The sequence below is a fragment of the Melanostigma gelatinosum genome (genome assembly GCF_949748355.1).
Source record: "Melanostigma gelatinosum genome assembly, chromosome: 13".
NCBI classification, from domain to species: Eukaryota; Metazoa; Chordata; class Actinopteri; order Perciformes; family Zoarcidae; genus Melanostigma; species Melanostigma gelatinosum.
The window spans coordinates 15,603,622-15,620,111 of NC_136646.1; the positions used below are offsets into that span (position 1 = coordinate 15,603,622).

Below are 16,490 nucleotides of genomic sequence, written 5' to 3' on the forward strand. Positions count from 1 at the left end.
TATGCCACCAAGCCATGACCAAAACATAACGGCAAAAACACATTTGTATGCTTTGTGTGGCTTCCCCATCAGGCACAGATTAGCTGTCAGAAAATAATTTCCTCTTTGCAATCAAGCGTGCAGATTGTCAACAAGATGAGTAATTGAGTCGCAACATCAGTGCTGCTTATTTGCTGGTGGCGAGAAGCTGGGATTCAGTATTTCAAAAACTATCTGAGGAAAACCAGAAGTGGAAGGAAAGAGTGCAAATGTTTTAGGCCGGACTGCTGACTGCTTTGTTTACTCGAAGCTAAGACGTATTACAGTTTGTCTTCCTATTTGAAGTGACACGCTGCACTGTTACTTTTAACTTAATCACTCATCCTGCTTTCCCTTTTGTTCTTGCTTCTCTCCGTCTCCAGACGTGACATTTGCTGCCAAAGGATACTTTGATGCTCTAGTCAGAATGGGTGAACTGGCCAGTGAAAGTCAAGGATCCAAAGATTTAGGTAAGTGACTGACGTTCAACTGATGACCAGCTTTCTCTCATTCTTTCTTATTGTTGGAACAACAGCAACATCGGTTCATACAGACTCTCGTGATTTGTATTCAGAGAGACGCGTGTGTGTTCTAGTTAGAAACATAGTGGTCAGTTGGCAACCAACACCTGGTCCTCTCATAGTGAATTGTTTCCTTGGTGATCGGTGTCTCTGAGCGAGTCTGTGTTTGCCGCCACCGGCCCGTGGGAAATCAGCTCCTGTTTGTAGAGATTCCCTTTGCACTGATTGGGCTTTTGGCTGCTTGATCTACGTGTAAATAGCTTGTTGATTTGACGGGGCCTTTGTTGCAGTGGAGCTGGGATCTAGTTTGGGTTTCCTTCAGCCCAGCCAACAGGGACCGACATGAAAGTGCTCTCAGGATGTTTTATTCAGCAAGCGTCCCTCCATCGCTCTATCTCTGCGAGGTTTTCCATTGATACAGCAGCAGTATCTCCGGGTCGTACTGTGCCTCGCTTACAGTAGCGGGTTCTTCCAAGCCAGGCATCCTCGGCTGAACTTGTCGAAATAGAGAACAACATGTACGTGATCTGACTGACTGCTGATCTAATCTCTTCTTGCGCCGAACGCTGTGGCTCTAACGGCGAGGGATTATTTAATCGAATAGGTTGGGTCAGAAACTATTAAATGTGTGACACTGGTCGACCCTCCTTCGTTGTTACACATATTGCTATGGTAATTTTGGAAATTGCGCATATCTGCGAGTGTGTATGGTAATGTATCAAATTGCTCACCTCTTTTGTCACAAGTTCGTGTGAGGGAACAATAACCTGATCCAATTTCAAAAGCCCTGGCTGGAGGAGGATCTCCAATGGACTGGATATTTGAAATGACTCGTCCTCTCCGTCTTTACATCAGTCTGTTTTTGTCTGTTCATCGACTTGACTCGCTCTGTGCAGTTGTACGGTTGCGGTGTAGCTAAGATATCAGCCCCCTGTTGTTCACCGGCAATCTCCAGATACGATGCGCCAGCTACACCAAACTCCCTCCTGCATGCCATTGTGGTTCCCCGGAGAAGAATCGATGTTGTTTTATTTTCCAGCCACCTGCTCTCGAGTCCCCGCCCTGAGGTCGCCACCGGTGCCTTGACCTCCTGTCAGACTGCATGCAGGGATGTGTCCCAAAGCTCAGAGTTTCCTGTTAGACCGGGGTAGAGCACAGAAATAGCCACAGATTGGAGGAAAAGAGAACGCTGGAGGTGAACAAAGCACCGCTTATGTGCTATGTTTTCAACCAATATCTCACATCTGTAATATTTGCGTTGTCAGATATCGATCTTAATTCAATTGAAAAATGATCTTTTTATATGCGTCTATTGAATTTAATGCCAGCGTTTATTTGTTCTATTCTCCACAGTAACGTTGTCTTTAGAGATGATTTTACCCGCTGGTCATGTGTGTATTCATGGAGACTTAAAAAAAATAACACCAAGGGGATATTAAGGCTTGGAGAGAAGTATATCTTTGGTATTAAGCGTGATAATTGTTGCTTGCTTGGTTCATTTCAACTACACTCAGGCTCCGTCTTCAAGATTTTAAATTGTTCCCACCTACACACCTAAGAGCCGGCAGCTGCTCTCCGTCTCTTCCTCCCTCCGGTTTTTTTTTCCTCCGTTCTTTCGCACACATACACTCTCATTAGAAGTATGCTTTAAGCAGGGAATTGAATTACCTCGTGAAATAATGCCCGCTATTGCAGTTTTTGTTTTGTTTTTTTTATCGACAAATTAACATGCACTCTACTCTGGCTTAAGTCTTACTTCATTCCTTTAGAACACAGTATGGTCCCACAGCAATCCACCCTTGTGTGTATGCACTGTATGTGCGTGCATGCTTATATGGTTGTATGCATGTTTTGTGCATATATATCGTTTGTAGGGGTGTAACAATACGCGTATTCGTATTGAACCGTTCGGTACGAGGCTCACGGTTCGGTACGCATGACGAACCAAACAATACGTTCGAATAAAAAAAATTAAATATATATATATATATTTTTTTTTCTTTTTTTTTTACCTTTATTTAACCAATGAGATGAAAAATCTCTTTTGCAAGATGTAAGTAACAATACAAGATGTAAGTAACAATACTACATCACATTAAGGAGCAGTTTTAGTTTTTATGCTTATGTGTCGCTAAGAAGACACCCCAGAAGATGAGTCACTCAGGTATAGTTCCATCATTGTTCAAAGTCAAAGAATAACTTCATGATGTTAGTTGTAATGAATAAATATATTTTAAAATCAAGTACATTTCTCTGGCATTTATAGTTTTCTACTGTATCGTACCGAACCGAACCGTGAATTTTGTGAACCGTTACACCCCAAATCGTTTGTCATTTCTATGTGTTTATACAGTATAGAGTGCTCTTTTAATCCACTTGTGTATGTCTCTGCCGAAAGAGACAGTCAGCCTTTTTCTCTCTCTCTCTCTTCCTCTCTCTCACTCGCTTGCTCGCTCACGCGCGCCAGCCCCACTACTCCCACACACTCCCTCCCACATATCCTCCTCTGGTTGGGCTAATCATCGCCTGTCACTTTGCCACCCGCACACACACACACATTCATGCACACGCTTACGCACACCCCTGCCCTCCCTCCCTCTCTTTCCCTTCGCTCCCTCTGTTTCTGCCATCCTCCTCCTCCTTTATCCCTCTTCGTGAGGAAGGAGTAAGCACTTCAGTGACATCTGTGGCTTTCCAACCCTTCTTGGGAAATGTAGAGTTTGTGGGGCTGAAAATATTTACGACAATCTTCTCCGACTAGCTCGGCTCCACTGTGTTTATATTCCTGAACTAAGAGGCTTGTTATTGTCCACCCCACCCAGAGCGGAATAGTCCTGAAATTCCTAGTATTTTGATTCGTCAACATTCCTAGAGCTCATTTATCTTTGTTGAAACTGCCAGACATCCAACCAACCAATCACCTTTGACTTCTTACAAAAAAGCTACCGGTATATCAAATGGCTCCGAGTCAGTTGAATCAGCTAGCAAGTGTTTGTACATTGTAGAGATTACTTCTTCTGCAAACTCAGAAGTCTTATCTTTCACCACATTTTCCTAATATGGTTTTCAATCAGAAGTTCTTCTTCAGATTACTTCTCAAATGGTTTGGTTGCAACGATCATGCGTTTAGCACATCTCTCTTGTTTACTCAGTTTGTGTTCGCGAATAGATTACAAAAGAGTCTAGTTAATCCGACCCATTGCGTGCCATGTTGCCCTATCAGTTGACGGTACGTTTTCAGGAACACCACCCACTGGAGTACAAGGCACGGCCTGTTGCTTACTGTGACATTTTAAAGGGGACATGACATTTGGGTATCTGGAGTGCCGACCAACCCAAACACTGTGAAATAAGAAAACCCAGTCAGTTTTTTTATGGGCTGCCTGGATCAGAAAACATGTGAGTGAACAAGCCATTCAGATTTTGCCCCGACACATTGCAGGCTCATTGGAACATACCACCCAAGGCAAACTACCTTTGCATTTTTCTCACAAGCCAGTCTGAGCATACTGGGCTTTTTCAGGAGGGGGGGGGGGGGGGGGGGGGGCTTAAAGAGACAGCAGCTGAAATGGAGCGTTTAGGATAGAAGGGAGAATACATGTGTATACAGACATTATGAGACATGTGTTTTTTGAAAATTAAAGCGTGGTACACATGTTGTAGTAGAAACTCAAAATACAAATCTGAGCCTAAAAAAATAGTATAGTATATCCCCTTTAATTAGAGCAGGTGATTATAGATTATTTTTTTCTGGTTTCAAACAATATTTTGAATGTTTGGATTTTGAAAAGTGACAGCTGTAAATCATTGCTGTTCGAGCTCACAGACATAAATACTGTTTGTCTACAAACAAACAAGTCACTTTATTAAACCAATTTGTGTGTTTGTTTTACATTTACTCCACTGACAGAATGGTAAAGAGGTTATGTACCATATTCTAAAGCAGGGGTCTTCAATGTTTTTCAGGCCAAGGACCCCCAAACTGTTAGAGCGATGGAGCAGGGACCCCCGACTACATATCTTGTGTACAATTGTGTTTTATATTAAATGGGCCTAGTGCCGTGTATAAACATACCTCTTTATTGTGCATTCAATACTAAGCTGTTCAAATACTGCACAGGTTCATATATTCATGTATTTATTTTAAACATGTGCAAGGTGCAGTGAGTAGGGGGGCCGTGCCACTGCCATTTATAAACACACCTTGTCAACTGACACCAATGCCAATATCAACATTGTCTGTCAATTGCATGATAATTATACAAGCTGTTCAAATGGCTGTTTTCATTTTAAGCATAAATGTGGAAATGAAAAATGAGTGATGGCCTATTAGTGCCACTGCCTTATCTTTCATACAATACTCAACTATTAAAATAATGGACAGATTCATGTTTAGAGAAAAAAATATATATATATTTTTTTTAATTGTCTAATCAACCAAAAATTCCGCGGATCCCCTGAAGTACCTCCGCGGACTCCCAAGGGGCCGCAGACCCCTTGTTGAAGACCTCTGTTCTAAAGGAAATAGGTTTCTGTTTACCACTCGCAAACAGGTCAGCCTGTTCTTTTAGCCTCCTCAGATGAAGTAAAGTTTGAGATCTGCTCTGTACCTGGCTGGGTGGGTTCCACTATGTTGCTCTGTCACTGTTGGGTATTATGTAAAAGTCAGACTACAAACGCCTAATTCTAGTAAATGTACGTATTTCATTTTTGCAATGGCTTTCCTTCATCCTCTGGTTAACAGTTAAAGTAAACTCACTCTTGGGCCTTTTGGCTGATGAGTCTGTTTTCAAGAACCTGGAAAGGAATGTGAAGTGCTTACAGTTCAGCCTCCCAGCCAGAGGAAATCAAATATCTCTCTCCCCTCTTATCAGCTGCTATAACCTTGCTAATTGCCACGTTTTAATAACACACACGTATGATTCAGCACAAAGACATGTCTTTTGGGAAATTGCCAGCATTAGAGAATGAAATGGGGTCACATTGTAGTCAACCAATGGATTGCTTAGGTAGGTTGATGCTGGTAAGAGGGCCCATGAAAAAAACCACCTCATAGCCCTCCCAGTAATAATTACCTGAGGAGAAAAAAAGGTTCACACAGGGAAAATGAGGCTGCAAACTGAGTATATTAATGGATCTGGTACAAATGCTTTACATTGCTGCTGAGAAATGGGAGACGTCTAAAAGGCTAAATGATATGTTGTTAAGGGCAGAGGTTAGCAATGGGTAAAGTGGAAATGGGTTAACTCTGACATGCTGAATTTGAATAAGCACCCACGAGTACACATGCTGTATACACGCAGCGCTCTCTCTCTCTCTCTCTGTCTTCAGTATGGCCTCTCTCCTCCTCCAGCACCTGTCCCTGTTTAAATGAGAGCAGAGGAGCTCTTTTCTTAGCTCTGTCCCAACATCCCAGGGGTCCCTGCCTTCTCCTGCTCTATTTCTGAGATACGCACTGCATGATGGGAAGCCAGTGGCCCCCACACTCTCCATCCACACTCATTCACATTGCCCTTCATTTGTTCGTGGAAGCGGCATTTGCTGAAGGTGAGGTATATGCTGCTGGGATGGACATGGGAGTACTTGCACAGACCTTGCGCTCGCTCTCTCCCCTCTTGCAATAGGTAGTGTTTTTTTTTTTGTGTGTTTTTTTTTAATCCTGCCTGATAATGACCATTGTTTCCCCTCACTAGTGCATAGTCGGCCTTGAATACACTGTGTTCGGAGACCATTTTGGCCCTTTTTTTTATTTTTTTTTTTAGGGCGTTTAACTGGCTGGATCAAGTAAAATACACTCAGACACTCACTCAGCCACTCCTTGAATCTCCATACCTCAACAGGTAGATGCATGACTCGGCTAGATGCATGACTCGGCTCTGCTACACAGCTTTGGAGAATACGGCGGTATCATGAACTCTTAAAATGGTGTAAGAGTTCACGTCAGTTTCTTTTCTCTTACATTGAGGTATCGCTGCAATCTCGAGGGATTTTCCCGATCACTACACATTTTGCTCCACTAAACAACTAAAGCTAAATTATTCTGCCATCTTTTTGGTCTCGCTGTTATTTTAGCCTACCTATTTCTACCTGCTTTGTCGCTGTACGTTTCACCTGAGTTTGAGATACGATGTCATTGTGCTGCAGTGGTCAAGCTTTCTCTCTGGGGACATACTTTTGTTTTTATGAGAGTTTAAGTCACGGATTGTTTTTGCAGCCGTGTGCAGGTTTCTGTTAAGTTATTGAGCCTCTGTAACCTAAAATCTTGTTTCAATCCCGGGAGACGATGTGAAACATACATAGTTTTGCATTTGACGAAGGATATCGCACAAGTCAGGTTTTGTCATGAAGATATTTTCATGGAGTAGTTTCTCCTAGACTTGTACCCCCAGCTACATTTCATGACCCCAAGCAACAGGATTAACGAACACGCCCACTAAGATGCTCTGGACCAATCATCAACTCTGTAGAAGGTAACAGGCAGCAGGTTAAGACATCAGCTATGCAGCTATTTAGCTTTTGCATAATAAGGGCGCAGGAATTGAAGAATTGTAGAGCTGACGTGTTGTAAAATGTTAGTTTTATGTTGGCTTTCTGTTTGCCTCAGCCCAAAGTCCTGCTCCACTTCTGAATTGGCTTTTTGTCATCAGTTGAGTGTGACGCCTGTGTTTTATGTCTCTGCTCAAGCTAATTGGGTTAAAAGTATTTGATGTAACCTATTGTGAAATACTAAGTTAAAACACCTAATCATCACCCATCAGGCGTTGGCAACTCAAGACTCATGATATGTTGTTTGAGCTCTAAATAAACTAGTAACGAAATAGCTATGATGCTATCTTTGTTAGATTTTAACATACCTACTCATTCATCTGAGCATAGAAATCAGCTCGTTTATGTTTCAGCTTTTTGCCGTTCTAAGATGTGTTGCGAAACATGTTGTCGCCCTAATGATTACCATAATACATCATCAAAAAATAGGTCTAAAGGAAAAATCAAAAAGTATTAAACAACCTATAAGGAAATAGGTGTATGTGGCCAGCTCCTGAGCGTGGCATTTGGTCTGGAAGGGCTGGTGGAACAGCGGCTTAAAAAGAGGCCAGGCTTTTCTGGATTTGCGACATACAGTCTTATCCAGACAATGCACGGCAACCTACCTGAGACCTTCTTAAAATAAATGCAGAGACGACTTGCAGTAGCACTGTGGCCCACTTCTCTTTGACCGGTCTTACATGTTTGCTGTTGAGCCTTCATTATGGCCTAAATGCATGACACCATTGCTGGACTAACTTATATTGGGTTAGTAGGTTGAACAGCTGTGATGCTGGAGCTTCCAAGTTTAGTAACGCGTCATATATATATATATATACTGTATATCAATAGTTTTCTCTTGTGAGAGGCTATTTGAATGGGCAAAGTGGGAAAAGAGTTCAAGCTGAGTTTATCAGTTCACAAAACTACAAAATCGTTGTGTGTGTGTGTGAGAGAGACTAACAGATCAAGTGTGTTTTAGATGTTGTGTACTCACACACACGTGCATATACACAAACATGCACGCATGGCCACCCAGACTCTCAGCTGTTATTTACGTCTGGCACTTCATGCCGCTCCCCCATTATACCTGCCACTTGTTTGGATCCCTTATGACTTGGCATGCTAGGTAAGCAGATATTACCATCACTGTATTTAGTCTCACACACATACTGTACACAAACGCTCCACTTTCCTCCCCAGGGAAGTGTAGATGCTGATGTGATGATAGATAGGGGTGGAGATCTTTTGAACAGTGTTTTGTAACGCTTCACAGCCGCTGCGCCTCATCTTGCCACTTCTCCCATGGCAACGACCCTAACATTATCCTGCTTCCATGACAACCCGTAGTGAATGTGACTTGACCTTCACCAGTGATTCAGTATCTCTCCATCCACCTCCATTCGCTCCCTCCCGCCATCTCTGTCTCTCTTGTTCTCTCCGTTCAACATTGCCAACTTCCACTTTTTTATTTTTATTTTTTATTTATTTTTTTTCTTTGTTTTTTTTTGTTATGCTCCCCGCATTTTGTCTTTCTCGTTCTCTACTTGTGTGGGTGTATCATCGCTTCTGTTACACAAGCAGTCGATGCATCTACACAAGCTGATGTCATACTTCAGGGGACAGTCTGTTCCTATGCACTCAAGTTGATGCGTTCCCTCCTGTGACTCAGTGGTTTAAGCTCCCAGGCATGTGGCTGCTTGTCGCTGAGCTTGCAGGTGCAGATCAACCTGAGCTCACCTCCCCAACAGAGGAACTATTGTTTTCTCTCAACCAGGGGCGAAGCGAGCCGGGTCGAAGCGAGCCGGGAAACATTGATACAGCAACGACGAGCCTTTGAGAGTTTGCTCGCTGGCGTGTGTAGCCGTGTGTCTCAAATGTTCACACTGCGCGCGTTAATGAGTTTGTCACTGTCGCTATCGACCTGCCTTGTCGTGTCGCTCCTATAGCTGGTATGCGGATATCCTCGTCAGGCTGGCAGCTGAGCTTTTTGCACTCGGTCTCACAGGTTGTGTCACGCCTGCCAGATCATTTACGCACATACAAAAAAAAAAACAATAACGTTGCACATTCAAATGTTTCCACATTATGCCTCTTTATTGGTTCTCGATTGAATTATCTGCTGATAACGTCCCCTGAAGGTTGCAGTCTAATCGTCTGTGTTGTTGTGTGATTATGATATCAAAGTTGCCATGGTAACTGTTTGCATCTCCAAAGTGCGAGTACATGTTTTTGGTCTTCTGGTGCTGTGGCATCGTACCCAGTAATGCAACTGCAGATGACAAGATGAGATATCTCTCGCAGATTCATTCATTACCTGTTTGGCGTCTTGCAAAGCACCCTGTCCTGCCAGTTTACTTGACGTGTGTGTGTGTGTGTGAGAGAGAGAGAGGGACACTGCGGCACAACGATGGCTGCTTATTTGTTCATTGATCCAGCTAGTTGAAGACGCCGACAGAATGCCAGGGTTTCTAAGCCTGGCGATCAGGGATGAGTATCTGTAAGCTGCTTAGCCGGCCTGCTGGGAACTGACGGGATGCGTTTCTTCTCTGCTCCTGTGAGGCATGAAAATCAGCAGGTTGCACAGTGGGCAGGATTCCTGGCTCACTGGGGTATACGGGAGCTGTGGGGGCCAGTGGTTGCACTGAATTTAGCATGTATTTAAAAGCAACTTCTTTCAAACACGACTGATTTTCGGCACACACTTAACATGTTTCTACATGATTAACGGGTCAACGAGATGGTTGAAGTAGAGTTTGACTTATTAGTAGGTCATTAGTTATATCGGAGTCAAACCACTGTTTAAAAAGGCCCATGATTGTGCAGAATGTTCAGGAATTCATCTTTTTGCTGTTTACCTCTTAAATTGAAGTCTTACTGTTTAGCGTTCGTTAGCAGCAAAAACACACATTTGATAAAAACATAATTTACTTGTAAGCCGATATAACTGTTTAATATGTGTCAACAACTGTAACTCCTCCTGTGGGTACACACACTTGTCTTCAGAAGTTGTTATAATTCTTGACAAACACTGAACGTTCATAAAATGTGCTCATATCTTCTTCCAAATATATATAGCATGTTATAAACCATTTATTAAATGTTTATACACTACTTATAAATAAAGTGTTGGCAACACAAATGAAGATTCAACTTTTTCCCAGAACATGGACTATATATTGTGTTTGTTTGGCCCTCCCCTATAGTCTAACGCTCCAACCTGCTTCACTGTCTGTCTGTAGCTATTGGCCTTGTACGTGTGCTGTCTGTTGTGATGGAGACCGCTCCAAAGCCCTTTGGTGAAGACCAAAGTTTTTTACTGAAACCCCTTCAGCACAGGTTCTGGTTTCACTTATTTATCATTTTGTTATCGGTTGAGATGTACTCTTACAGGTCCGCTTTCAAAAGAGGACACAGCAGGGGGAGTGCGAGATTGAACGAATCTGATGTGCACTCTAAAGTGTTGCACTTCAGTATGCAGCACCTACTCCGTCACAAATGTCCAGTACTTACTTCTCTGTACACGGCATCCCTTTCTGCAGTAAGACGGTGATAAATAGCATTTTACCACAGTTCAGTCTTGTCCTCGACAGGGCTTCACTTTTGCCAAAATGTGATGGATCTTTATAAACTGCAATTTAAATGCTGTTGCTTTCCTGATGAATGCGATTTTTATTATGACCTGTCACAGTTTTATTGATATTTTCATCGCAGACCTCTTATTGCACTCTACTTACTTCCCATTAAATTTCCAGTCGTTTACATATAATGGTAGAATGTTTCTTTAATAATCGATACAAGCTATTGTTAATGCCAGCTGACACCACAGGTTTTCGCCAGGCAATAAGCCATTATTTAATATGTCAGAAAGAGCTAAAGCTAAGGGGCTTTGGACCTTTTGGTCATGGAAATGTACGTGTGTCTCATTTCTCTGTACATGCAGATCTCACTCTGTCTTTCCACCAGGTCTCTTATATGTATATGTGTCTGTCGCTCAATTTAGCTCTTTGTTTTCCTTTTCCTGACAATGCACTGCATATTCAGAAGAGGCAGCCTGTAGGTATATGAAAATGAAACACTCACTAGCTGCATGACCCTCCTTATCTCTCCCCTCTTGGTCATTTCCTTTTTTGTGTAGAGACTTTAACCTTTCTTTGAGGCGTTTTTTTTTTTTTTTTGGTTCAAGTATAAAATCACTGCCTGATAAGATTAACCAAAGAGAGAACGGCGAAATGTTTGAGCTCCACAAGACATCAGCACTTACACGCTTGAAGAACCAGAATTTAATTTTAAGCATTTTGTCTCCCCCATTTTTCGTACTTGTCATCACTTGTTATCGTTTCATTGCTCTGTTTTCTGTTACCTTGTACCGAAAAAACCCCCACAAACTTCCATCATGTTCTCCGTTGTCCCAGTAACCAGTCACGTGTCCTGTATGTTTGAGTATCTCGTATTGCTGCATGAGCTTTGCACGCTGGGGTCTCTCTGGTTCTCTCTCTTGCTTTTCTTGTTTCCCCCTCTAGCTTCCTACTTCTCTCCTCCTCTTTGTTTCTCTGCTCTAGGAATGCTTGTGCTGTTGAGTGTTGTTCACGTGTTCCCTGTCTCCCTCTTTCTCTCTGTGCAGGGGATGTGCTGTTCCAGATGGCTGAGGTCCACAGACAGATCCAAGTGCAGCTAGAGGAGATGGTTGGTATTCTGACCTCAAAGGCGTTCGTAGCTGTGTGGTTAAACACCGCACGGTCTCCATGAGACTCTGGCAGTGCAGAAGGTCTCACAATGTAATATTTTAACAATAGCTGTTGTCCCTGAGCACTCGAAGCCCCTGCGGGCAGTACATGGATACAGGATAATTAAATGAACTCGTATTGAATGAGCAGACATGCTGAGTTCATATAAATCCAGGCTGCTAATACTGGAGGTGGCTGGGGAAGTGGAGTGAGTTTATTGAGCAGTATGGCATTCTGGGTAATACGCTTGTGTAATGAGTTATCCGCAGCTCGTCAATAGTAAGTTCATTAGTTTGTGTTCAGTATAGAGAGAGGAAGGCCTGAGCGTAGGTGATCATCATGTGGATGCCCTGGAGCTTGAGCCAGCTGCTCTTTCATGTCTACTGCCTTGACGAACCGGCCTTATGCGTTATGCCAATCTGAGTTGGAAATATGTAAATGTAAACTGTTATTGAAGGTAACGGATGTTATCATTAACAGTTCTGAATGTCAGCGGAGCAAAGATTGAACGCTTTTATTCTGATATGGTAGAATATCTACGCCGGGTCTTTGGGCAGGTCGGTTTACAATCCAGTGACGAAGCATTGTGTCAGATAGCACTGAATCAGTGACAGTGATGTGCAAGCTGAGAGAGGCTTCACAGGCCAGGCCTTTGTTGATAAAACATTTATTCAGTGACTGAGGAAATGAGGATAACACATATTTGAATGACTTATTTGTCTATTGCATACAACTTCATGTGGACAACTTTGTTGCTGACCTTGTTATCCACATGCAGCCTTCATGATTCATTTCATTGAACTGTTTTTGTGGTTCTCCCCCCCCCCCCCCCCCCCCCCCCCCCAGTTGAAATCCTTCCACAACGAGCTGCTCTCTGAGCTGGAGAAGAAGGTGGACCTGGATTCCCGTTATCTGACTGTGAGTATCTGATCGTTGTCCTGGAGCCCCGAGTACAGCCTCGAATAAGTGCATATTTTATCTCATTGTTGGTGTTTTATATTACGTCACATCAGATCTGTTTACGCCTGCTTTGACCAAAGCGATAACAGAGATGGGGGTGAAGTTGTGTTTTAGCATCAGGATCAAAGTCTGTCTCTAAGCCCGTGTGTGTGTGTGTGTGTGTGAGCAGTGTGGAGCTGGTCTACATGAGATATCTTTAGAATGAGTGGGTTGCAGCCTGAGTGTATAGCAGCACTGCTGCGTTGTTGTTTTGGGGATGGGATAACGTTGCCATTATTGTACTGTTGGAAGAACCACGTTACGAGCTGCTTCGGTTAACAGGCGCTGACTCACTTACACACAACTTAATATGATATTGCTCCGAAAATGTAATGGGGGGGGGGGGGGGGGGGAGGCTTGTTTGTAGACTTCTTGACTTAACAAAGAGGGCTCATCAGTAACATCTGAGCTCAAAATGACAACATGGAAGTGTTTTGATTCTTCGTTTGTATTTATTTCGATCCATCTTCACGTAATCTTGGACTCATACACGTATGGAAATGTTTCATGCTTCTTTCGTTAGTTCTGATGCATCAACTATTTTAGGCATTGCTATCAGGATCCATTATTTTAATGAGTTTCCTACAGCTCTGCTGTGGTGATAATAGTCATTTAGCTTCAGACTTTGTGAATTAATCATCTGAAATCTCGACTTCAAAAAGACTCGAAGGAGAGCTCGCTGTTTTCCGTGTGTGTGTGTGTGTGTGTGTGTGTGTGTGTGTGTGTGTGTGTGTGTGTGTGTGTGTGTGTGTGTGTGTGTGTGTGTGTGTGTGTGTGTGTGTGTGTGTGTGTGTGTGTGTGTGTGTGTGTGTGTGTGTGTGTGTGTGTGTGTGTGTGTGTGTGTGTGTGTGTGTCGTTCCCAGCAGTGGATCTCGCTTTGTTCTCCGTCTCACTTTGTCTTGTCACGTGTAATGACTTGCGCAGGGTTTTACGACACGAGGTCAGATCTTGGGCATTCAGTGAACCTAAAATGCAGAAAAAACCAGCACATAGATTTCCAATGAAGAATATTTCTGGCAGATAAGCTGCAAGAGACGAGGGTCAGATTCTGAAAGTTGACCAAAGTTCATCTGCTGTCCACTCTGTTTCTAACTAGATTTAATCACCAATAATCTCTCTGCAGCAGTAGCCAGTGATTGAGAGTTGTGGGTACTGGCACTGCAAACAAAAGTCAACAAGCTTTTGATTTGTTAATTAGAAAGAACATTCCGGCTCAAATGAGGCGGATAGATTATCTTGTTTACCCAATTTCACCCTGCAATCCTTTCACAATACCCGATTGCGTCTCCCCTAACCATCACCACACTGTGTGATCTATGCGAGGGGGGTTTCCCACTGGGAGCCCCGGCTTCAGGGAGTTAAAGATAGGAATAGCAGAGCAACCCCATATTGGTTGTACTGCTTTACCTCAAACACCAGGAGAGACTGAAAGGATTTTTTTTGTCCCATTTTGAAATGTTGAGCAAATTAATATTTCTGAGAAGCTCCTGACCTGGAAAATGAGTCAACAGCAGATCAATTTAAACTTGTAAATGTCATTTTTGTTATTTATTATTGTGACGTCACTATTTGATGAGAGGTTTCCAGCTCAGCTCAGACCCACAGAGCTAATGCCACCCACTGCCTGTGTCATACTGCGAGTCCTGCAGTGACAACAGCTTCCTTTCAGCTTCCTTTTCAGCCAGAAGGTACCTCGAGGATACCTACGTCCTCGGTGTCTTTCAGTGCGCATATGCATGAGCTCTCCTCAGCCAACGTTGCCTCGTACAGAAACCACATCAGCTTTGTCACACCAGACCCAGTTACTATAGCAACAGAGCTGGTTCAGCTGGGAAACAAAGTTGTTATTCTCAATAAATAAATAAATAATTAAACAAGCGGCTCAAAAAAAAATCAAAAAGCTCTGGTTGTAAAAGGACTAGGCCTATCGTTTCGCTACAAATCACACATTAGGTTTGGCTTTGTAGGCTGCCACTGATTTCTATTCTTTTCACCACCCTTAGACTTGAGATGTGCCGGAGATGGGTAATCACTGACTGTGGATGTTTTTTAAGAGACACAATCGAGTGTTTTGTTGTCGTAAAATCAAACCTGGGAAAACAAAATACAAATAAGCGAGCATGGCTGTGGTAAAGAATCGCCTGAATATGCTTGTTTCTTGAGATTAAAAGGAAAATCGCACAGAAATAATGTCGCATCCATGAAAATGAATTACTGTGAGATGATTTTCATACTGTGGTGAAATGAGTTGAATCCAGTGGCTTGTGTTTCAGGTAAGAATTAGTCTAAAATCTTTTTAGAAATAGGTTGGTAGTAATGTTGCACATTTGTTCATACGTCCCCCCCCCCCTTTGGTCACCCAGGCTTTTTTTTTTTTGATTTGTGGTCCTGATTTTGTGTTGCCGCTCTGCCTTGTCTTCCCCACGTAGGCTGCCCTGAAGAAATACCAGGTGGAACACAAGAGCAAAGGGGAAAGTCTGGAGAAGTGCCAGGCCGAGCTGAAGAAGCTGCGCAGGAAGAGCCAGGGCAGCAAGAACCCCTCCAAGTACGGAGAGAAGGAGATGCAGGTGAGCCTCGGGAGTAAACGAGTAGGAGGAAGATGTCTCATTACCGTCATCATGGGCTGCTCAATTCAGAATTACGTTTCGTCCATTGTGAAGGGCTTCTTTAAAGCACACAAAATGTGTTCAATATTTACCACTCAAGCCAGTTTGTAGCCCTGCTGTACTTTTAGCAGAGTTCGCATGCATGTGGGTGACTGTTGGATTGGATTTGTATGAGTCTTGGAGGAAAATAATGTCTTCATTCTTCATAAAGTCAAGAGAATTCACAAAACAGCCAGGATGGGGGAGGAGGCAGTGGCGACGAGGTGCCCTGAGTGGGAAGGCAAATAGTGGAGGTTTGATTGTGAATTGTGTGCCCTCACCAATTTTTCGCACATAGACACAAACGTTAGAAAGATAATCAGAGAAGCGTCACTAAATGATGTACTGAAGGCTGCATTTACTTCAGCCAATGTGTTTCTGCACTTTGATCAGGGTTTTAACAGAATGATTAAAAGCACAGCTTGTGTGTGTGTGTATACACATATATATACACACCACGAAATAGCCTACGCAGTTATCCTACGTTAGCCTACGCAGTTATCCTCAAAGGAGGATTTACCTCGAGCACAGACATTTAAAGAGAGAAGCTTAAAGCAGAGCTGTGTTATTTACGAAGATTCTGAAATATTGCCATTTTATCGTTGTTTGTGTTCTTACACTGTATATAAGAAGAAACATGTTTGGTGTTATTCATTATATAGCATCCTGCTGTATATTTTCATTTTTGTTTCAAAATGAAGTCAGAATATGGACGCGTCACGTGAAACATATTATGCTGCTGAACTATGAATATGTACATTTAAACAGAAAGCTTTAAAATGTCTTATTTTGGTAACGGCGGTTAGGTGGCGTGCTTGTTTTGGGCGTCATCATTCGTGTTATTTCCATCGCAAAGCGGCCTCCGACAGAGCAGCTCGGATGAAATTCATTTTGATGAATTGGAATGAACCCTCAGTGTTAGACATAACTTAATTAGTTACCTGTCGCATTTACTTTTCCGTCACTTGAGTGCCTAACTGACAGGGGAGGTCGTGTTCTTCCTCCACATAGACACACACACCACCTCTTTATTAACCCTAAAGCCTTCACTGTGG

General features: G+C 42.9%; 1 protein-coding gene across 8 annotated transcripts in view; it reads left to right on the forward strand.

Annotated features, from left to right (window-relative positions):
- The window catches only part of LOC306787107 (BAR/IMD domain-containing adapter protein 2-like), a 47,768-nt gene that overhangs the window by 16,483 nt on the left and 14,795 nt on the right, over positions 1 to 16,490 (forward strand). For 4 of the 8 annotated variants that reach the window (XM_079282140.1, XM_079282137.1, XM_079282136.1 and 1 more), the window contains 5 exons: positions 402 to 488; positions 11,480 to 11,497; positions 11,689 to 11,750; positions 12,638 to 12,709; positions 15,220 to 15,357. In XM_079282140.1, coding sequence (XP_079138266.1) covers positions 402 to 488; positions 11,480 to 11,497; positions 11,689 to 11,750; positions 12,638 to 12,709; positions 15,220 to 15,357 — 377 coding nt within the window. The remainder of the gene's footprint in view (positions 1 to 401; positions 489 to 11,479; positions 11,498 to 11,688; positions 11,751 to 12,637; positions 12,710 to 15,219; positions 15,358 to 16,490) is intronic. The other 4 variants (XM_079282141.1, XM_079282139.1, XM_079282138.1 and 1 more) reach the window with 1 other exon arrangement.